The 22,000-nt window shown below is 62.1% G+C and overlaps 2 protein-coding genes across 2 annotated transcripts in view; one reads left to right on the top strand and one right to left on the bottom strand.

The window, feature by feature from the left end:
- Positions 1-19,939, bottom strand: part of SHANK1 (SH3 and multiple ankyrin repeat domains 1) — a 51,980-nt gene extending 32,041 nt beyond the window's left edge. The window contains exons 1-18 of the mRNA XM_075070565.1: positions 19,658-19,939; positions 17,697-17,926; positions 17,250-17,275; positions 16,832-16,942; positions 16,561-16,712; positions 14,844-15,011; positions 12,182-12,298; positions 12,019-12,096; positions 11,800-11,866; positions 10,592-10,886; positions 10,075-10,241; positions 9,066-9,179; positions 8,496-8,571; positions 2,373-2,455; positions 2,074-2,198; positions 1,769-1,904; positions 1,357-1,440; positions 680-703 (exon numbers count right to left, since the gene is read on the bottom strand). Of these exons, the coding sequence (XP_074926666.1) occupies positions 680-703; positions 1,357-1,440; positions 1,769-1,904; positions 2,074-2,198; positions 2,373-2,455; positions 8,496-8,571; positions 9,066-9,179; positions 10,075-10,241; positions 10,592-10,886; positions 11,800-11,866; positions 12,019-12,096; positions 12,182-12,298; positions 14,844-15,011; positions 16,561-16,712; positions 16,832-16,942; positions 17,250-17,275; positions 17,697-17,926; positions 19,658-19,867 (2,263 nt within the window). The 5' untranslated portion in view covers positions 19,868-19,939. The remainder of the gene's footprint in view (positions 1-679; positions 704-1,356; positions 1,441-1,768; positions 1,905-2,073; positions 2,199-2,372; positions 2,456-8,495; positions 8,572-9,065; positions 9,180-10,074; positions 10,242-10,591; positions 10,887-11,799; positions 11,867-12,018; positions 12,097-12,181; positions 12,299-14,843; positions 15,012-16,560; positions 16,713-16,831; positions 16,943-17,249; positions 17,276-17,696; positions 17,927-19,657) is intronic.
- LOC116817991 (DNA-directed RNA polymerases I, II, and III subunit RPABC5-like) overlaps positions 10,682-22,000 on the top strand; it is a 256,942-nt gene continuing 245,623 nt past the window's right edge. The window contains exon 1 of the mRNA XM_075070762.1: positions 10,682-10,690. The gene's annotated coding sequence lies outside the window, so the exon portion shown is untranslated. The remainder of the gene's footprint in view (positions 10,691-22,000) is intronic.

Genomic DNA, 22,000 nt, shown 5'->3' with positions numbered 1-22,000 from the left:
TCCAACGACCAACACGGGCGGTTAGTGAAGGAACTGAGGATGCAGTTGGGTCGGCAGGGGTATATATCCAGCGCACCATAGTGGCGGCCACTCCAGGGGGGCGACCTGCCGGCCCACGCGAGTGTTGCTAAGGGTAAAATTTCTTCCGACGAACGTGCACGCGGCGCACGCATCACCTAAACTGGAATGGATTTGAAGCCAACACATATCGAAGAAGACCAGAGCCTGGCCAGCCCCCTGCTCACCACCAGCCCGCCACTCCCCTCTCCAGAGCTGGGGAGAGAACCCAGGCGTCCTGCCCAGCCCCCACCCACCTCTGAACCCCTGGACCCCCTTACAGTGGCCATCTGATAGACCGTCCTCTGCTTCTCCGTGCCAGCGCCGATATAACTGCCAGGGACAGGAGCGAGAGAGACGGTACGCCAGGGTGGTGGGGGTGTCACTCTGAGAGCGGGGTGGGGGGAGAGTGAGACGGGGACGGCATGGGGGAGAAGCATGGGGGGGCTGGTGCGTGGAGATTGGGGGAGGGTGAAGCAGGAAAAGGGGGTGCAGGGTGGCTGGGGGGGCACAGGCACAGGCAGGTGTGGGGGGGGCACAGAGGCTGGCGTGAGGAAGCAGTGGAGGAAGTTCATGGGCGGGGGATTGGGAGGGGCTGTGCCCGGCCCCAGCTCACACTCACCACTCCTCTTCTTCCAGGGGGAGACTGGGGGAGACACCGAGAGGGGACAGCGTTAGAGCAGGGGCTGGGGGGCCCTGGTCCCCCAAAGCTCTAGGGCAGACCCCTCTGCCCCCCAAGCTGCCAGGGCACAGAGCCTGGGAAAAAACTGGGGCCCTCACCCCTGTCCCACCCACCAGGCCAGGCGTCCCCCTCCCACCAGCCTCCCCACTCCCACCCCTCAGCCCCCCCTGCTGCCCCCAATCCGCACCAGGGAGTCGGACAGGGGTACCCCGGGCAGAGATGGGGGGCACTGCTTGGGGGGGACGGGACATACCTTTCTCCACTGCCAGGTACCAAGGGGGTCCCGAGTCCCAGAGGGCCAGGGGGCGGGAGAGACAGAGAGAGTGTGAGAGTCCTGCCCCAGAGCCCATCCCCCACTACAGACCCCTGCCCCAGCAGAGATCCCTCCCTCCCCCACATCAGGAGACCCCTCCCCCATCCCCTCCAGGACCCCTCCCCCATCCCTCTTGGGACCCTCCCCACTAGACCATTCCCCTGCCCACACCACAGACCCCTCCCCCATCCCTTTGGGACATCCCCCGCCCCACCACAGACCCCTCCAGGGACTATCAGCCCCCTGCAATACAGAGCCTTCCCCACAAACCTCCCAATTCCCCCTCCCCCACCCTCCCCCTTACCCATCTCCTCCAGCTCAGAGGTCATGGATTTGGAGCGCAGGGAGATGGCTGGGGGGGGCAGTCGTTTCGTCTGCTGGGGAGCCGCTGTAGGGGGGCAAAGGGGCTCCCAGGTGAGGGGACAGAAGGAAAGACACTGAGATCCACCCCCCACCCCCAAGCACAGGAGCCCACTCCCCTCCCAGAGCCAGTGAGAGAACCCAGGAGTCCTGGCTCCCAGCCCCCACCCCTGTGCTCTAACCACCTGACCCCACTCCCCTCCCAGAGCCAGTGAGAGAACCCAGGAGTCCTGGCTCCCAGCCCCGCCCCCCATGCTCTAACCACCTGACCCCACTCCCCTCCCAGAGCTGGGGGTGGAACCCAGGAGTCCTGCCCCCTGTGTGGAGGAGGTATTGGGGGGCGGGGGACACAGCACCTTTCTTTCTCATGGCCTCTTCCATCTCAGGGTTCCTGGTTACCATGACGACCTTCACCATCAGGTTGTTGCCCCCCTGGCGAATCATGTTCACAACCTGTCGGTGCCCGACCTTCACCACGTTCTGCCCGTTGACCTGGGGGGCAAGGGACAGGGTCAGGGGAGACAGTGCCCCTCACTCCCGACCCGCAGCCCAGCCCTGGGCTCCCCCCAGCCATGCTGGTGCCCCTCACTCGTGACAGGAGGGGGTGGGGAGTGACTCCCCCATCGCTCTGAGGGGAGTCACCCCCCACACACACCGTTACCTCGATCAGGAAGTCCCCCATGCGGAGGCCAGCGCGCCAGGCCACGCCCCCCTCATCCACGGATTCCAGGTACTGCAGGGCGGGGAAGGCCGGGGTGGGCGTGAACTCTTCGATGGGGGTCTGCGCTGTGGGGAGAGCGCGGGGTCAGCGGCAGGAAGGGGAAGGATGTTTGGGGAATCCCCCCCCCCGCCAGCCTTCCCCCTGGGCAGCTCCTCCCACTGCACCCTGCGCCCAGGACAGACCCCCCCCTCCGAGGCTCCCTTCTGGGCTGCTCCCCCCCAGCACAGTGACCCCCTCACCCTTGGCTCCACGCAGGACGAAACCAAACCCCTCGTTGTCCTTCTTCTGCAGCAAAACCGTCTTCTCCTTAATGATGTAGTCACTGCAAAAGACAGGGGGGCACATCAGGGGCGCACATGGGGGGGCTCATGAGCGCTTGTCGCCTCCGCCCCACACCACAGCTATGGACCTCACTGCACACCAGGGACACTGGCTGCAGCCTGGAGCCTTGCTGCATGCAGTGCGCTCTCACTGCGATCCCCCCATCTCCGCGTGCAGTGCACTCGCATTGCAAATGCACAGATCACGGTGTCCACTGCAGGGACAGACCTCACATGCTGGGAGCTCACACTGCGCTGACAGACCCCACTTGCTGCATGCAGTGCACTCACAAGACCTCCCAGCAGTGTGCAATGCCCTCTCACTGCAGTCACAGACCAGCAAAGTGTGCTCGCACTTCAGTCAGATGCCCCTGCTGGGTGCAGTGAATTCTAACTATAACACATATATCCACTGCGTGCAGTGAGTTCACACAGCAATCACAATCCCATCATGTTCCAATGTCCCCAACTTACACTACAATCACAGCCCCACACATGCGGTGTGCAGGGTGCTCTCAAAGTGATCACAGCCCCTCTCCCACACTGCATGCAGTGCCCTAACCCTGAGACTGTAGGGAAGATGGGGTCTATGCTGCCCACTGCTGGGCCAGAAGCAGTTGTGTGCAGAGCGCTCACACTGCACACAGACACCATGTGCTGCATACAGTGTGTTCACTGTCATCACAGAACCACACTGCAATCAGACACCCACCCCCTTTCACACTGGAATTACATGTCCCCCTCTATCTGCAGTGTGCTTTCACTGCAATCAAAGATACCACACACCGCTTGCAGTGAACACTCCCTGCGATCAGGCATCCCTGCCCCACACACTGTTTGCAGTGCATTCAGTCACAGATGCCGGACACGTTTTGCAGTGCGCATTCACTGCAATCACAGACCATCCGCTGTATGCTGCTACTGCAACCACAGATCCAAGGAGAGTCCAGTGAACTCTGCTGTCACAAGACCTTCCCCCTCCTCACTGCTTGCAGTGAGTTCTCACAGCTTCCATGGCTAGCACAGCTCCCCCGGGCCACTGCCAGCCCACACTGGCATCACCTGCCTTTAACTGCCAGTAGCCTCACCCCTAGATATGTCCCTAGGAGACCCCCAATCTGCATTTCCCTCCTGTCTGAGCAGGCCCCCCAAGCAGCCACCTCCAACACTTGTTGCACATCCTGTGCACCAACCCATGCATACTTGTGACAGACACCCCTTCCCCCATCCCAAGACCTGTGCATTCTTGCATGTTCACGCACACCCCTACCCCCACATAGGGCACACACACACTCACATCCCTCCCTAGAAGCTCCCTCTCTCACACACACACACACACCCCGCATCTTCCCACCCAAATCTGAGCACACAACTCAGTTAAGCAGCAGCTGCAGAAACAGAGTCTCCGAAGCAAGGAGGAGAGAGCTGGGCCCTCAGGAGGATGCACACATACAAAGGTGTGTGTGAACGCAAACACAAGTTACACACCCACTGTAACACTGATGGATACACACCCACAGCTACACACAGAGAGCTGGCTATGCTCACACACACCCACCCACCCACAGCTACACAGAGAACTGGCCATACACACACAGAGCTGGCTACACACACACACACACACACACACAGAGCTACACAGAGAACTGGCCACACACAGCTGGCTATGCACACACACACATATATACACAGAGCTAGCTACACACAGAACTGGCCACACACACACACAGCTGGCTACACAGAGAGAGAGAGAGCGCGCGCTGGCTACATACACACACAGCTACACACACACAGAGAGCTGGCTATATACACCCACACCGACACACACACAGACAGACAGAGCTGACCATGCACACACACAGAGCTGGCTACATACACACAGAGCTGGCCATGCACACACACATACACACACACAGCTGGCTACATACAGAGCTGGCCATGCACACACACACACACACAGCTGGCTACAGGCACATGCGCACACACACACAGCTGGCTACATACACACAGAGCTGGCCATGCACACACACATACACACACACAGCTGGCTACAGGCACATGCACACACACACACAGCTGGCTACATACACACAGAGCTGGCCATGCACACACACATACACACGCACAGCTGGCTACAGGCACATGTGCACACACACACACAGCTGGCTACATACAGAGCTCGGGCCTAACATACAGAGGCTGGCCATGCACACATACACAAAAACACAAGCTGGCTAACACGTACATACACGCACGAGCCTACACTACACAACACCACACAACACACACACAGGTGCCACAACGCACCACAGCTTACAGCACATACACAGGAGCCGCCTCTGGCACAATCACACCAAATCGTAGACGGCTTGATCAGTTGCAGTGGCGAGCACGACACAACACACTACCGGTTCTGCCAGTCAAGCACCAGGCCGCCAGGCCCGCGGGCGTGTGAAGTGGCCGGGGGGCGCAAAGGAGGGTGGAGGGGATGAGTGATGGTGCCTGTGACCGCAGGGGGGAGCGCGCGCAAGCGCTTGCGCCGACGACCTATGCGCGAGCATCCTTCGCTGCTTCGTCCGATCGGTTGCGCAGCGGGCTGGCGGGCAGCGCGCGGGCATGAATGACTGGATTGTGAATGGAGCTGGCTGTGAATGGCGGTTGGGGGCGGCGCTGAGCGGTGAGGGGGGACCCACATAAACACTGGGTAGATGTACGAGACGCTCCGGCGTCCGAGAGGTCCATGCCAGCGCGGCGCCAGCTGGAGGAAGAAGCTCTTGGGAGTGCTGGTCCAGGCATCGCGCCCCGCCATCCGTCTCAGAAGCTGGGGGGCAGCGGCGCGCGGAGGGGCCTCGGCGGCGCGGGAAGGGAGGGCGCACATAACTGCACACACATTGGCCCTCTTACCGGCACACCCTGGCAGACCTGAGGGCCGAGACAGGGCGGGCAACGACCGGACGGGGGGAGGGGTGCGTGCCTGAGTGTGGGGGGGGGTGGCAGGACGGTCGCAAGGCAACGACGCTGCCTGCGCCGCCGCTGGCGCTCCGACTAGCCGTCTCCGTTAACCTACCTTCGAGCTCCCCTGCGGGCGCGGCCACCCTAAAGATCTACCTCGGCCACTAGGAAGGCTGTCGGGTAGGGGGAAGCCGCAGAGCCTGCGGCTGGGGTCCCTGAGAATAATCACAGTTGCCCCCCACAGAGCCAGGCCCGGTGTTCGGCGCCTGAGGCGCAGGAGTCCCAGGATAATCCGCCCCACCGCCGAGCCAAGCCGTCCCGTTGCCGGCATTGAAAGAGTCCCGGATACCAGCCCCCCCCAGAGCCAGCCCGTCCCGGCGCCGCCGCAGGGTCACAAGAAATCCCAGCCCCCCCCCCCCCGAAGTAGCCAGCGTCCCGCGCCGGCCGAGGGTCCCCAAATCCAGCGCCCCCCCCCCCCGCAGACCAGCCGTCCCGGCCGCCGGCCCGAGGGTCCCAAGAAATCCAGCCCCCACCCCGCCAGAGCCAGCCCGTCCCGGCGCCGGCCGAGGGGTCCCCAGAAATCCAGCCCCCCGCCCCCGAGCCAGCTGAATCCCAGCACCAGGGGAGGGGTCCCCGTAGAACCAGCCATCCCAGAGGCTCATAGCTCGGTGCCAGGCGAGGGGGCCCAGGATCCCCAGCCCCGCCCCACCCCAGAGGGGTCGCATCTGTGCTCAGCGCTGGGGCGGGGGGGCGGCGTGGGTGGAAATGTGCTGGATTCAGGCATCCACCCACACATTGGTTGTCCCCATCTGACTCCCCCCTGCCCCCCTCACAAGCTCCCCGGCCCCACTCACACCTCCAGCCTGCACTTTCTAGCCCCTGTTCCTTACTCTCCAGGCCTATCCCAAGCCCCCTGCCCTCAGAGCACCCCCAATACCCAGCCCGACCCCCACTGACACACATCCCCATCACAGGGGGGCAGGGGAAATACCAGAGCTCCCTGCCCCCCACCTCGCTGTGCCCCCCACGTGCCCCTTCTGCAACTGCCTGCTATGCCCCTCCCCACAAACACACCCTGTGCCCCTCCCCCAGCTGCACCCTCCCCTGACCCCTAACCAGCTCCTACTCACTTCACTTCCCACCCCCAACTCCACTCACCCAGCCACCTCGGGCCCCATCTCAGCACCCTGCTGGGTCAAAGCATCGCCCACATGGTCATGGGTTGGCTCCCAGATGCCCCCCATGCCCTAGCCTCACACGCTGTCCCCCTTGCGCCAGGTGAGGAGGCCCTGGGGGAGAGGTTCCCCACAGGGTCAGGGCAGGGGGGAGGAGGGGGTGTCTCGGCCTGGAGCCCAGCTGGAAAAACCTTTTCATCAAATGGGTGAACACGAACTGGGTCACACGCCCCGTGGTGCAAGGAGGGGTGGCACATGCTGGTGCAAAGGGGGTGTCCAGGGCAGAGTCTCCCCAGGGGGCATCTGACCCCAAGTGACACCCCCCCTCGCTCTCCAAGAGGCCCAACCACCCCACCTGCCCCCCAGCCCTAGATTTGGCAGCAGCGCGAGCGTGAGCTTGCCTCAAGGACATTTGCTGGGATGTGGCGCAGAGACGGTGCCCGCGCCCGAAACACCCGAGCTGGGATATGTGAGTCGTTGGGAGGGAGGAGTGCAGAGCAAATCAAGGTGAATGCACAGCTTGGGGGCGGGGCAGGGTGAGCAGAGGGCTGTGGGTTGGGAGTGAGGGGCACTGGCAGAGATGTGGGGGTTGTGGATCACGAGTGAGGGGCGCTGGCAGAGCTGGGGGGGGCAGGGCTGGGCTAGCAGCGGCTGCGGGTCGGGAGTGAGGGGCACTGGCAGAGCTGGGATGGGGGTGGGGCAGGGCTGGGCTGGGCTGGGCTAGCAGGGGGCTGTGAGTCAGGAGTGAGGGGCACCGGCAGGGCTGGAGGTGGGGGCAGGGCTGGGCTAGCAGCGGCTGTGGGTGGCTGTGGGTCGGGAGTGAGGGGCGCTGGCAGAGCTGGGATAGGCGGAGCAGGGCTGGGCTAGCAGCGGCTGCGGGTTGGGAGTGAGGGGCACTGGTAGAGCTGGGGGGGCAGGGCTGGGCTGGGCTGGGCTAGCAGGGGGCTGTGAGTCAGGAGTGAGGGGCACCGGCAGGGCTGGAGGTGGGGACAGGACTGGGCTAGCAGCGGCTGCGGGTCGGGAGTGAGGGGCACTGGCAGAGCTGGGGGGGCTGCGGATCATGAGTGAGGGGCACTGGCAGAGCTGGGGGAGGCCTGGTGGAAGCAGCATTTCTGGCTCCCCTCCCAATACCAGGTTCAGGGGAGGGGGGCTCCCTGCTGTGCCCCATCTGTGCCGGCAGATGGCAAGCGGCCCATCGGCCCTGCCAGGGAAGGGGAGGGAAGGTCCCCAATACCCTTGGAGGACGGGACACGGTGGGGCAGACAACCCCCCACCCCCAAAGACGCCCCCCCCCCATCATTCCCCTGAGCTCTGGGCCAGACCCCATCCCCACTCTCTGCAGCCTGTGGGGTGATCTGGGGATAGAACTCAGGAGTCCAGTGCCCCTGCACCTGCCCTGCCCCCCAGAGCCTGGGTTTATCCCCAGCATGGTGGAGGTGTGGGCATCTGCACTATGGGGCGGGGGGTGCCTCCTTGCCCCAAAATATGGAGCCCGTGTTCTCCCGGTTCCCAGCCCGGGGCCCCTTCTGGGATCGGGGCGGGGGGGTGTCTCCGAGGTGCCGCAGGGAGCGGACACCACGCTGGGCTCCCAGCCAGATAAAAAGGGACAGTGCCCCCCCCCGGCCCCTAGCCAGACACTCTAGTACTGACCCCTAACCCCCAGCACCCCAAACCTCCATTCTCCCCACACCCCCATCTGACTTCCCAGCCCCCCACCCTGACCCCCAGCACCAAACTGAAGCTCCAACCCCCCCTCCTGACTGACCCCCCCAGAGCCGGGGTCTCTCCTCGCTGTCCCACAGACCCAGCCCGGCCTGCGATCGGCCCAGGCAGACAGGGCCTGGGGCGGCGTGAGGGGGGGTGACCCCAGGGGGGCAGCATGGGGGGGGGCTGTGACCCCGCGTGGGAATCTTACCTGGGGGCGTCGAAGCTGTCGTAGGACCCCACCGTGTAGTGTCGGAAGAGGCGCTTGGCCTTGTCACTCCGGCTCTCTGCAGGGGAATGGGGAGGTGAGCGGGGGGGGGGGAAACACGCCCCAGCCTCCCCCACTTCCTTAACCCTGCCCCCCATCCCCATGCATCGGCTGCCCTCTGCCCGCCCCCATGCACCTTCTGTCTGCCCCCTTCCCCCCCCGGCCTCCCCCCTTCCTGTGCTATCCTCTACCCCCCCACACCATTCCCCCAGAGATGCCCCCAGCTGGACAGCCAGGGCTCCCCCCACCACGTTGTTTCCCCCGAGCATTTCCCCCCTTCAGCCAACCAGGTGCCAGCAGAAGGAGGCTTGGGTGCTGGCGGAGGGGAGGGGCTGGGCGTGGGGAGACTGGCCCTCCCAAGGGCCTGGCAGAGGAGGCGGCAGACAGCGGGGCAAAGCAGGGGAACCAGGCGAGCGCAGTGGGAGGGGGGAGAAACGTCCGAGTAGGTGGGGAGGCAGGTAGGAGGGCACGGCACTTCGTGAGGGGGGGGCAGCTTCTGGGGGGGGCTGGTACCTTGCTTTCCATCCTGCGTCTTGGTCTGCACCTCCTCCACGCAGTCCGAGGGGAACCAGCCGACCCGGCCCTTCACCTGCCCCTCCCAGAACCCGCCTTCGCCCACGCTCAGCACTGCGGGGAGAGCGCGGGTCAGAGCCAGGCCCCCCAAAACCCCGTCCGCTCCCCTGTGCCCTCATCTGCGCCCACATGCTCAGCACTGCGGGGAGAGCGTGGGTCAGAGCAGGGCCCCCCAAAACCCCATCCGCCCCCCGTGCCTCCATCCGCCCCCACAGGCTCAGCACTGCGGGGAGAGCGCGGGTCAGAGCGGGCCCCCCCAAAACCCCATCCGCCCCCCCTGTGCCCTCATCTGCACCCACATGCTCAGCACTGCGGGGAGAGTGTGGGTCAGAGCAGGGCCCCCCAAAATCCCCATCTGCCCCCCTGCACCCTCATCCACCCCCCTGCACCCTCCCACACTCAGCTCTGCAGGGAGACATGGCTGCCCAAAAGCCCATATGCCCCCCTGTGCCCTCATCTGCCCCCGTCCCCCCAAACACCTATCCACCCCCACACATTCAGCACTGCAGGGAAAGCGTGAGTCAGAGCAGGGCAGCCCAAAACCCCCATCCACCCCCATTTGCCCCAACAACCCCCAGCATCCCCGCACATCTCCCATGGCTGGGACAGACTCTCCCTGCAGCAGCCCCCCTTGCTGCCCTCAGCCCCCCCAAACCCCTGCAGGCCCTGACCCAATAGGCACCACACCCCTCCCATGCAGAGAGCGAGCCTAGAACCCACCACACTCCCCCAGATCAGCAAACACGCCCGCACCTCAACACACACCCCAGCACCCCCTCTCAGCACAGAGCTGGGGAGAGAACCCAGGAGTCCTGACCCCTGGCCTATTCCCCCCCACCCCACCCCATTGGACTCACCCCCTTCCCTGAGGACAGACCCCAGGTCCCAGTCCTGCACTGGGAGCATGTACCCCCTCCCCGAGATAGAACCCAGGTGTCCGGCCGCATACCCTTGATCTTCTCGCCCTTGCTGAGGGACAGCTCGCCCTCTGCCTGGGCCTGGTAGGGTTTCATGGCCATGAAGGTTCGGCCGGGCACGGCTGAGTAAAGCTTCCGCTTCATTCCCCGGCTGTTCAAGGTCCCACCCGCTGCCGAGTCCCTGGGGAAACCACTAGAACTGCAGAGACACAGAGACGGCATGAACCCAGGAGTCTGGGCTCCCAGCCCCCCCGGCTCTAACCACTAGCTCCCACTCCCGTCCTGGAGCCAGGGAGAGAACCCAGGAGTCCGGGCTCACAGCACCCCCCCGGCTCTAACCACTAGCTCCCACTCCCGTCCTGGAGCCAGGGAGAGAACCCAGGAGTCCTGGCTCCCAGCCCCCTGTCTAACCCCCTAGACTCACTCCCTGCCCAGAGCTGGGAAGAGAGCCCAGAAGTCCTGGCTGCCAGCCCACCCACCCCCACCCCTCTAACCAGTAGACCCCACTCCCCTCCCAGAGCTAGGGGGAGAACCCAGGCAGCCGGGTACCTGGGGCGTCCACGCTGCTGCCTCTTGCCATCCTCAGGGTGGCGCCCCCGGGAGGGGGAGCGGGTGCGGGCGCCGCGAGGGCTGCTGGCGCTGCGCAGGGTCCCCGTGGCGATCTTTGGGGCCTGCATGGCCACCGAGGCCGGCGGTGGGGGTGCAAGAGGGGAACCGTACAGCATCCAGTCTGGCACGTTCATGCTGGTGTCACTGTTGGCCCGGAGGAGGAGGTGGGGGACCCCCAGACTGCGCCCCCCGTCTCGGCGCCGAGCTGCATACTGCGGGGACTCCTGGAACGGGACTGCAGGGCACAGCGTCAGAGCAGGGCACCGGGGAGGGGGAGAGATGGGGGGAGACACAGGGTTGTGGGGGGGTAAGTCAGTCCTGGGGGGAAATACTCTGGAGGGGGCTGGGGTGGGCCCAGACCCCAGGGAAGGAGGCTCTAGCCCCAGCTCCATGGGGTGCCAACTATGGCAGATGTGGCTGGAGCTGCCACCCTCATTGCCAATTCTGCCCTCGGGGGGGTGTGAAGCTGCACCCTCTCTGACTGGCTGCCCATCCCCACTGGCCCCCCTCCTGGGGATGGGCAGCCAATCACAGGGGCTGAAGGAGGCAGACAGAGCTCTCCCTCCCTGCCCCTCCCCCGCAAGCCAACCCCATTCTCATAGGCAGGGTGAGGCACTGTCCCCCAACACCAACCTGGGAGAGGGAGCCCCACTACAGCCCCCACCAGGCCTGGAAGAGGGGGGTGACGAGCCCCAAGGGCTGCAGGAGGGAAGGTGGGGCTGGGGGGGACAGAATTGATGGGGACAGAATTATGGGGGGGGATGGGGGTGGACATGGAGCAGGAGCAGTATTAAGGGGGGCTGGGGTGGAACTGGTGGGGGGCTGGGTGAGGGCAGAGTGATTTGCTGAGCTGGGGAGAGGCAGATGTGGGGTGAGGTCTCCTGCAGCAGGGGGTCCAGATCCCGCTACCCAAGACATTTGACAGCCCACCTGCAGCGGTGGGGGTCAAACATCAAAACACCCCCCCCGCTCTCATATCTTGGTTTTCTCATTGTCCCCCAACAGCTGGGGTGCGGCACCTGATTTTTGAACATTGGGGGGCTCTGCACGGAGGGAGCTATGGGGGGTGGAGCCTGTGGATGGGGGTGGGGCTCTCCCTGGGGTGGGGGCATGGTCAGTGGCTGAATGCTGGGACCTCCCCAACTCACCCATGTCAGCTTCCCGGTGGTTCTTGATCAGCTCCCCCAGTTCAAAGTTCCCAGCAATCACAGCCACCTGGGGGGGGGGACCATGGGGGGGAATGGATCAGAGCTTCCCCCCCCTTACATGTCCCCCAAATACCCCCCCTGCACCCCTCAAGCCAGGCAGCCTGCCCCACAACCTCCCCTGCACACCCCCTCATCCTGCCCCCCCACCACCACACACACCTGGAAAGGCGTCTGGCCACTGTTGTTCTTAATCTCTTTGTTGGCCCCCCGGTAGAGCAGGATCCGGGCGCAGCTTTCCTGCAGGAGGACATGGGGTGAGAGGGGGAGAGGACAATGGGGGGGGGTTGTGCAGTGGGGGACAGGCACAGTCTCACACACGCACCTTGTTGTAGAGGGCACAAACGTGCAGCGCTGTGTTCCCAGAGGCGTTCTGGGCTCCCGGCTCGGCCCCATAGAAGAGCAGATGTTCCAGATGCTGGGAGTGCCCGTGCTGGCAGGCCTGGGAGGCAAGACAGAGACACACATCAACGAAGGTGTGGGGGGAGGGGGGTTGAATGGGTCACACCCCGCCCTCCTTTCCCCACATGGGCCGGGTCAAGAGGTGGGTGAATGTGGGCTGGGGTTCCTCAAACTATGTGGGGTCCAGAGTGGGGGGGGCACAGCATGGTGCAGGGGGTCCTCATCATGGGGGTGATCCTACTGGTGTGTGTCGAGGGGGGCTGAGGCACCATTGCAGGGGGTCTGGCTGGGTGGGTTCTCATGAGGGGGGTCTCACTGAGAGGGTCTCTTTTTGGGGAGTGGGGGGTGTCCTGGGACCCACAGGGGGGAGAGACGATTCTTGATTTAGTCCCAAGTGGCACACAGCCTCTGCTCCAAGAGGTGAATGCAGCTGAACTGCTCCGTAATAGCGCCCATAACACGGTTATATTTGACATCCTTGAGAGGTGGAGGGGAAAACACCAGAAAAAACCCACCGCAGTATTAACATGAAAATTAAAAAGTACAGTCACAGGAGTGAAATGCCTGCAAACTGCATGGGAACTTTTTAAAACCACCGTAATACAGGCTCACACTATATATACACCCCACATTCAAGAGACAGTAGGAGGACTAAAAAATGCCACCATGGCTAAACATCAAAGTGAGAGAGGCGATTAGACACATCTTTTAAAAACTGGAAGTCAAATCTTCCTGAGGAAAAGAAAAAGGAACATAAACTCTGTGTCAAATCAGTTGTCGAAGCATAATCAGGCCAAGACAGAAGTTGAAAGCAATTACCAACACACACTCACTCTCTCTCTCCTGTAAGTACATCGGAAGCAGAAAGCCTGGACAATCAAGGTGCTGATGGAGCATGCAAGGAAGACAAGGCCGTTGTGAAGCAGCTAAATGAATTCTTTGCATAGCTCTTCATTGCAGAGGGTGTGAGGGAGATTCCCACACAAGCCATGCTTTTTAGGTGACAAATCTGAGAAACAGTCCCAGATTGAGGTGTCAATAGAGGAAGTTTTGGAACAATACCAGGAACAAGTCACCGGGACCAGACAGGAATCACCCAAGAGTTCGTAACTATGAAACAGCAGAAGTATGGACTATGGTATGTAACCTATTGCTTAAATCAGCCTCTCTGCCAGGTCACTGGAGGACAGCTAATGTAACACCAATTTTTTTTTTTAAAAGGCTCCAGAGGCGATCCTGGCAATGACAGGCCATTAAGCCTAACTTCATTAGCAAATTGGTAAAAACTCTAGTAAAGAACAGAATGATCAGACACATGGATGAACACACAGCTTTTGTAAAGGGAAATCGCGCCTCACCAAACTATTAGAATTCTTTGAAGGGGTCAATAAATACGTGGACAAGGGTGATCCAGTGGATATGGTGTACTTAAATTTTCAGAGAGCCTTTGACAAAGTCTCTCACCGAAGGCTCTTAAGCAAAGTGAGCTGTCACGGGTAAGGGGGAAGCTCCTCTCACAGATCAGTCACTGGTTAAATGATAGGAAAAGGAAAATAATCAGTTTTCACAGTGGAGAGAGGTAAATAGTAGGGGTGGGGCAATGATCTGTACTGGTTCCAGTGCTGTTTAACATACTCATAAATGAACAGGAAAAACGGGTGGCAGATGATACAAAACTACTCAAGATAGTTAAGTCCCAAGCAGACTGCGAAAAGCTACAAAGAGATCTCACAAAACTGAGTGAAAATTCAGTGTTGACAGATGCAAAGTAACGCACATTGGAAAACAGAATCCCAACTCCGCATCCAAACTGACGGGGTCTAAATTAGCTGTTACCACTCGAGAAAGAGATCGGGGAATCATCGTGGATAGTTCTCTGCAAATGTCTGCTCAAAGTGCAGCGGCAGACAGAAAAGGGAACAGATTGTTAGGAGCCATTAGGAAAGAGATAGATAATAAGACAGAAAAGATCATAATGCCTCTATGTAAATCTGTGGTCCGCCCACATCTTGAATATTGCGTGCAGTTCTGGTCGCCCCATCTCAAAAAGTTAAATCGGAATTGGAAAAAGTAAAGAAGGGTAACAAAAATTACTAAGGGTACGGAACAGCTTCCACGTGAAAAGAGACAGTTAAGGGTGTGGGGGGGGGGGGGTATGACAGATCTATAAAATGGTGACTTGGGTGGAGAAAGGGAGTAGCAAAGCGTTATTTACCGCCATTTGCGTAACACACAAATGAGGGGTCACCACATGAAATTGACAGGCGGTCGGATTACAACAAACCAAGAAGTGAGTCGTTCTTCACGCAATGCACAGTCAACCTGTGGAACTCGTCGCCAGGGGATGTGGTGCAGGCCAAAAGTAGAACTGGGGTTCAAAAAAGAGCTAGATACCTTCACGGAGGGTGGATCCATCAATGGCAATTAGCCAAGATGATCAGGGGGGCAAGTCCATGCTTTGGGTGTCCCTAAACTTCTGACTGCCAGGAGCTGGGACTGGATGACAGGGGATGGATCACTCAAGGGGTTCCCTGTCTCGGGTTGTCTTTGTAGGGAAGGGGGTGTCCCCGTCTGCAGTCTCTGACCTGGTGGATCTCCTGCCAGCCGTTCTCATCCATGGTGCCAATGTGGGCTTGGTTGTAGAGCAGCAGCTCGCAGCAGCGTGGGTCACCCCCCACCATAGCTGTGTGGTACAGGGGGGTGAGGCCCCGACGGTCCTTGTAGTTGGGGGAGCCCCCAAGGTCCAGCAACGCCTGGGGACGCAAGGAGCAAAGATGAGAGTGGGGGAGTGAGATGGAGTGGCAATGTCCACGCAGGCACACTGCAGACACTGTATGCCCGCTGCATCAGTGTATGTGGCGCACACAGCGCAGCGTACTGAATATGCACTGCACAGCATCCACTGCATTCTCTGCATGCTCACTGCCTCATCACTCACTGCACAGCACACACTGTATTTGCTGCATGCCCTCTGAGTCAGCACCCACTGCATTTGCTGCATGCCCACTGCATCAGCACACACTGTGCAGTGCACACTGCATACATGCTGCATCAGCGCACACTGCATTTGTTGCATGCCTGCTGTGTCAGCACACACTGCATGTGCACTGCACCAGCACACACTGCATTTGCTGCATGTCCACTGAATCTGCACACACTGCACAGCACACACTGCTGATACTACATGCCCAGTTGCCAGTCCATAGTGCACTGCACACCCACAACATGCATTGCATACACTACACTGCATATGCACGAAACACACTATTCACTGCATGCCCCCTGGCAGCACTCATGGCACATCCATCATGGCACATCCATCCCACACTGCGCACAACCAGCACACCCTGCATACACACTGCACATGCAGCATTGCACATGCGATTCACTTTCGCTGCATGCCCACTGTGTTGGCCCACACTGCACTGCATGAGCACTGCGTGCCCGCCATGTCATACTTTATTCCAAGACAAAAAGGACTCGGTTAATGCAGAGCCCTGGTTGGCTGGGTCCAGAGCAACAAACGCAGTGACACTCAAACCTCTGACAGCCAGGAAATGCCATGGTACAGTTCGTGCCCACACAACCTCCACGACGACTGCCTGGGTGTAAATTATGCTGGTAGAATCTCTCGACCTTAAGAAATGCTGGGGTGTTTCCAGAGGACTCTGTCTGCAGACCCCCCCCCCCCGAGGCACAGCATGTTACCAGGGCACCCGAGTAAGCATGCAGATTTGAGAACACTAAGAAGAGTCATCATTGAAACAGAAACAGCTTGCCTGCCTTAGCTATAGCAGAATGGGTGCTCCGCAGTATTACACAAACACACACACACACACACACACACACACACACACAGACCAACACTCGCTGCACCATCACAGGCTGCACACATCTGCTTTGTCCACACTGCGGGCACACCGCAATGACACACGCTGCAACAACCTGCACAGCGCTTGCTGGGCGTGCACACACAGCACCTGTGTACTGCACGCACACTGCAACAACCTGCCCAGTGCACGGTGGGTGTGCGCACACTGCACCAGTGTATTTCACACACACCGCAACAATGCACACTGCAACAGCCTTCCCACCGCACACTGTGTGTTTGCACACTGCGCTCGTGTACTGCACATGCACTGCAACGCCGACTGCATGATGCAGCCACCACACAGTTCCATCCACACAGCACCTGCTCCCCACACAGATCCTTTAGCCACACTCATCCCGCTCTGGGCCCCCCAGTGCTGGGTGCAGGCCGCCCCGGCGCAGCACGGTGAGGGGATGTGGCGGGTTCTGTACCGTCAGGGCCGCGTAGCGCCGGGTGCACACTGCCCGGTGCAGCGCGGTGGCTCCATCCCGTGCCCGGAAATCAATGTGCGCACCCCCGAGGCAGAGCAGCCGGATCACGTCGACAGTCCCCTCTAGCTGGGCTGCCAGCGTCAGGGGGGTCTCTGCAGGGGAGGAGCACAGACAGGCATCACTGCTGAGGCAGGGAGGGTGGGACGAAGAAAGCCCCCACCCCCTCCCTGCACCCAGCCGCAGACCCCCAGGCCCCCGTCCCTACACTCACCCCCTGTGTCTGAGTCGTGGTAGTTGGGGTCTAGGCCCTTATCCAGAAGCCGTGCCACCTTCTCCGCTGCCCCGTGCTGCACATACTCCAGGAACTTCTTCAGGCCAGTCTGTGGGGTGGAGTGGGGAGGGAGCAGGACGGTGGAGAGAGGGGGCCTTGGGGACCCGTGTTCTCAGGCGGCCGGGTGTGACAGAGGGCGTTGCCGGGTCTCCCGGTCGGGTCCAGGCCACCAGCCCTGTACCAAGATAGGGCGACAGAGAGGTGCGTGTGGGGCAAGGAGAGGAAGCTGGGGACACTAGCGAGGTCAACGGTGAGATGGGGAGAGGCGACAATGGGAGGACCAAGGGTAACGGGGTGGGGCACTGTAGGCGTGCCAGTAGCAGGGTGGGGACAGGTGAGTGGGGTCAGGCCTCTCACCTTGTGTGCAATTTCGCCAGCTGCTTACTCATCCAGGTGGTTGTTTGTAAACCGAGGTCTTATTGTAGCGGAACGGGGTGGGGGGGGAGGAAAGGGGGGGTCATCTCAGCTGGAGATTCTGACCCTGTGACCCCATAGCCCCTCCCCCGTGCCTATGGCCTCGCCAGCAAAGCCTCTCTCCCTTGTGCCTACGGCCCCTCCCCCTTGTGTCCAAAGCCCCCTCTCCTCCCAAATAGCCCCTCCTCCTTGTGCTCAGAGCCCCAACTCCTCCCAAAAAGCCCCTCCCCCTTGTGCCCAGAACCCCCTCCTCCCTCAATGCCCCTGCCCACCAAGCCCCTCCCCTTGCTCCTGTAGCCCCTCCCTGCCCATCAAGCCCCTCCCCTTGCTCCTGTAGCTCCTCCCCTGCCCACCAAGCCCCTCCCCCTTGTGCCCAGAGGCCTCCCCCCACTGCCCCGGTGGGGTGGGGCGGGGCACCTCGAGGTAGGGCACGCCTTTCTCGAAGCTCTGGGGGTAGTCACGCAGCAGCCGCTCCTCGTCGAGGAACTTGGCGTCCCGCCCGTTGGTGGCCGGCTGGAAGAGCCCGTAGTTCAGCACGTCCTTCAGGCTCTCGTTCAGAGTGCACAGGATCTGCTGCTTGGCCACCCAGATGGCCGCGTCAGGGTTGAACCGCAGGCATTTCTGGGGGGGAGGGGTTGGGGGGAGAGAGTGGCAGGGAGGCCTGAGTCCGTGGGTGGGGGCGGTGTGGAGCATGGCAATGCGACCACCTCTGGGGTGGGGGCTGCTTAGATGGGAACCCCTTCCCTGGCTCCGGGAAGCAGCCCCTCTGGGGCAGGGCCCAGGGACTGAGTAGACAGGGACCCCTCATTGGTGGTGGGCCGCGGCTCCTTTGCAGTGAGGAGCTGGTTATACGGGGACCCCTCACCTGGTGCTGAGATGCAGCTGGCTCTGGGGTTAGGCACAGGGGCTGCATATATGGGGCCCCTTCGCCCTGCACTGGGATGCGGCCCCTCTGGGGTGAGGCATGGGGGCTCTGTACATGGAGATACTTTGCCCTGCACTGGGATGCGGCCCCTCTGGGGTGGGGCACAGGGACCCCTCGCCTGGTGCTGAGATGCGGCCCATCTGGGGTAGGGAGCTGGTTATATGGGGACCTCTCACCCAGCGCTGAGACACAGCCCCTCTGGGGTGGGGGATGAATATACGGGGACCCCTTGCCTAGTGCTGGGACGGGGCCCCTCTGGGGTGGGGCATGGGGGCTGGGTATATGGGGACCCCTCACTGGGAACTGAGATGGAGCCCCTCTGGGGTGGGGTGTGGGGGCTGGGTATACGGGGATCCCTTGCCTGGCGCTGGAACGCAGCCCCTCTGAGGTGGGACAGTTTACAGGGGGACCCCTCGCCCAGTGCTGACTGTGAGGGAAGCGCCCCCCTGCTGGGACCCCACCCCATTCCCTACTGCTCAGGCCCCTAGTGGGAGCCTGTCCCAGCCCCCCCACGGATGCCTCCCCCCCAGGCTCAGGCAGAGGCCTAGGCAACCGGCAGTGCCAGAAGAACCGGACCCATCGCCAGGGAGATGACAATGGGTGATCCATAGCAACCGTTTCCATGGTGTGCCCGTGAGCAGAGAGGGGATGGATCTGGGGGTCAGGACCCTCCCCCCAGTGCCCGAAGCAAGAATGAGGCCCACCCCCTGCTTGTGCGGGAGGGGGGAGTTAGAGACAAGGCCCAAGCGGGGGGAGGGGGGTACATGACAGACAATGGGGGGCAGATGCCCATGGGGAGGGGGAAGGCGGGCAGGCACCCTCAGGGGGAACAGCTCCTCTGCACTGCAGCTGCCCCCCCCAGCCTCAGATCAAAGGGCCCAGTGGGGGCGGTGGGGCTTCGGCTGACACTGGCTCCGTGCCCTGAATTCTCAGCTGGGGGGGGTGAGTTTGCTCCAGATCCTGCTGAGCTCGGGATTCATCCAGTTCCGCTAATGACCCCCCCAGGGAATGGGGGGAGGGGAGAAGGGGGGATGGGAGCAGAGAACGGGTGGGGGAAGGGAGAAAGGAGCCATAAGGGAGGGGAATACAAGGACAGAAGAAAGGCAGAAATGGTGGAGGGAGAGACTGGGGGGAGGGACATGGGGAGGCTGGGGGAGGGGAAGGGGGAGCAGAGAAGCTGCAGGAGGGGTGGGGCTAGTCAGGGGGAGGAGGAGCTGGGGTAATTCTCCCCCCACACCCCTCCTTTTGTGGGGTAAAGAGAAAGGGGCATTTTCCATGGAGGTCCCTCCTTCTGGCTCCTTCCTCCCACCCCCCATGCACCATGACCCCCCTCATCACCACGTGGTGCAGGTCAGGGATGTCCCCCCCCATAACCCCATCATCAGGGGCGGGTTGGGAAGCCCCCCCCAACCAAGCCCCCGCCTCACCGTCTGGTGCAGGTCGGGGATGCCGATCCGAAAGACCATCATACTGAAGCGGGCGTCGTCGGGCACCGACATGGGAGGCCCCTGGGTCCTGCGGTCCAGGGGGCCAGGACTAGCGCCAGGGGGGCCGTCGCGGGAGCTTTCGGAGTCCGACTCCCCCTCGGGATACTCCGAGACCCTTTCCTCCTCGCTGGACCCAGGGCTCCGGGGCATCGTCCCACATCACAGGCCAGCTGGTGCAGGGCAGGAGGGGGCAGAGAGAGAGATGGGGGGGTCAGCATGGGGGGCAGAGGGGAGCAGGCTACCCTCCCCGACACACACCCATGCACTGAGCCATAAACCTGTCCCCCTCTGCTCTCCCCTGCCCCCCTTCACCTCTCCGTGACCCTCCCCAGCCTCGACGAGTGACTTTGTGGGTCCTTGTCCCAGTTCTGCTCAGCGCCTGAGGCCCAGCAATCTGGAGCAGCCCCTCCCAGAGTCCCGCACCCTCCCCCCACGCCCTGGGACATCTGCCCCACTTTCCTCACTCCCGCCACTGGCTAAAATTAGCCCAGGAAGGACGGAGGAATCGGAGCGGTCAGAGCCCTGGGCCCAAACTCTGCTACCCCCAGCCAAAAGACGTCTGTCTCTGGGGTGGGGGCTGTGTATATGGGAACCCCTCGACCAGCGCTGGGACACGGCCCCTCTGGGGTGGGGGCTGGATACACAGAGACCCCTCGCCTGGCACTGGGACGTGGCCCCTCTGGGGTGGGGCTGGGTATTCAGGAACCCCTAGCCCGGCACTAGGATGTGGCCCCTCTGGGGTGGGGGCTGGGTACACGGGGACCTGGGACTGGGACACAGCCCTCCTGGGAAGGGACACAGGACTGGGTACACGGGAACCCCTCACCTGGCGCTGGGACACAGCCCCTCTGGGGTGGGAGCTGGGTACATGGGGACCCCTTGCCCAGTGCTGGGACACGGCCCCTCTGGGGTGGGGGCTGGGTACACAGGGACCCCTTGCCCGGCGCTGAGGTAACATTCTGGGGATCTTGGACTCCTATCTCCCAGCACTCAGCCCAGCCAGGCACAGCTCAAAACCGTGTCCGCAGCCCCACCCCATGGGAAGGTCCCTGGGAAGGATCCTGGGGACGGATGTCAGGATGTGTAAACGGGAGAGAAGATTAGATACAAGCACAGACAGACACAGGACAGGGGTGGGGGGCAATGGGACGCCTCCATGTAAACAGAGGACTAGAGAGATGGGTGCGGGAAGGGACAGAGGGAGGGGTGCGCACAGGGGCGGAAGGGCAGATACAGGGTGCAGGGATGGAGGGAAGGGTGGATGAAGGATGGATGGATGGAGGGGTGCACACAGGGGTGGAAAGACAGGCACAGGGAGGGAGGATGGAGGGAGGGAGGGGTGCGCACAGTAGCAGAGGGGCAGACACAGGGTGCTGGGTCGGAGGCGGGGATGGATGGTTGGAGGGAGGGATGGAGGATGGATGGAGGGATGGATAGAGGGAGGGACAGAGGGATGATGGCTAGAGGGGTGCGCACAGGGGCGGAGGGGCAGACAGAGGGTGCAGGGAGGGATGGAGGGATGATGGATGGAGGGACAGACCCAGGGCTCAGGGATGGAGGGAGGAATGGATGTGCACAGGGGCGGAGGGGCAGACACAGGGTGCAGGGTCGGAGGGAGGGAGGAAGGGATGGACGATGGATGCGCACAGGGGTGGAGGGACAGACACAGGGACAGAGGGAGAGATGGAGGGAGGGAGGGAGGGAGGATGGATGGAGGGATGGAGGGATGTGCACGGGGCGGAGGGGCAGACACAGGGTGCAGGGTCGGAGGGAGGGATGGACGGAGGGAGGGAGGGATGGACGATGGATGCGCACAGGGGTGGAGGGACACACAGGGACAGAGGGAGAGATGGAGGGATGGATGGATGTGCACGGGGCGGAGGGGCAGACACAGGGTTCAGGGTCAGAGGGAGGGGTGGATGGATGGATGGATGATGGAGGGAGGGAGGGATGCGCACAGGGGCAGACACAGGGTGCAGGGTCGGAGGGAGGGATGGAGGGAGGATGGAGGGAGGGAGGGAGGGATGCGCACAGGGGCAGACTCAGTGTGCAGGGTCGGAGGGAGGGATGGAGGATGGAGGGAGGGAGGGATGCGCACGGGGCAGACACAGGGTGCAGGGTCGGAGGGAGGGATGGAGGATGGATGGATGTGCATGGGGCGGAGGGGCAGACATAGGGTTCAGGGTCGGAGGGAGGGATGGATGGAGGGATGATGGAGGGAGGATAGATGGAGGGAGGGATGCGCACAGGGGCAGACACAGGGCGCAGGGTCGGAGGGAGGGA

The sequence above is a fragment of the Chelonoidis abingdonii genome, chromosome 11, assembly GCF_003597395.2.
Source record: "Chelonoidis abingdonii isolate Lonesome George chromosome 11, CheloAbing_2.0, whole genome shotgun sequence".
Lineage (NCBI taxonomy): Eukaryota > Metazoa > Chordata > Testudines > Testudinidae > Chelonoidis > Chelonoidis abingdonii.
Note: the sequence above shows the minus strand (reverse complement) of the source record. Positions and strands in the feature narration are given on the sequence as shown.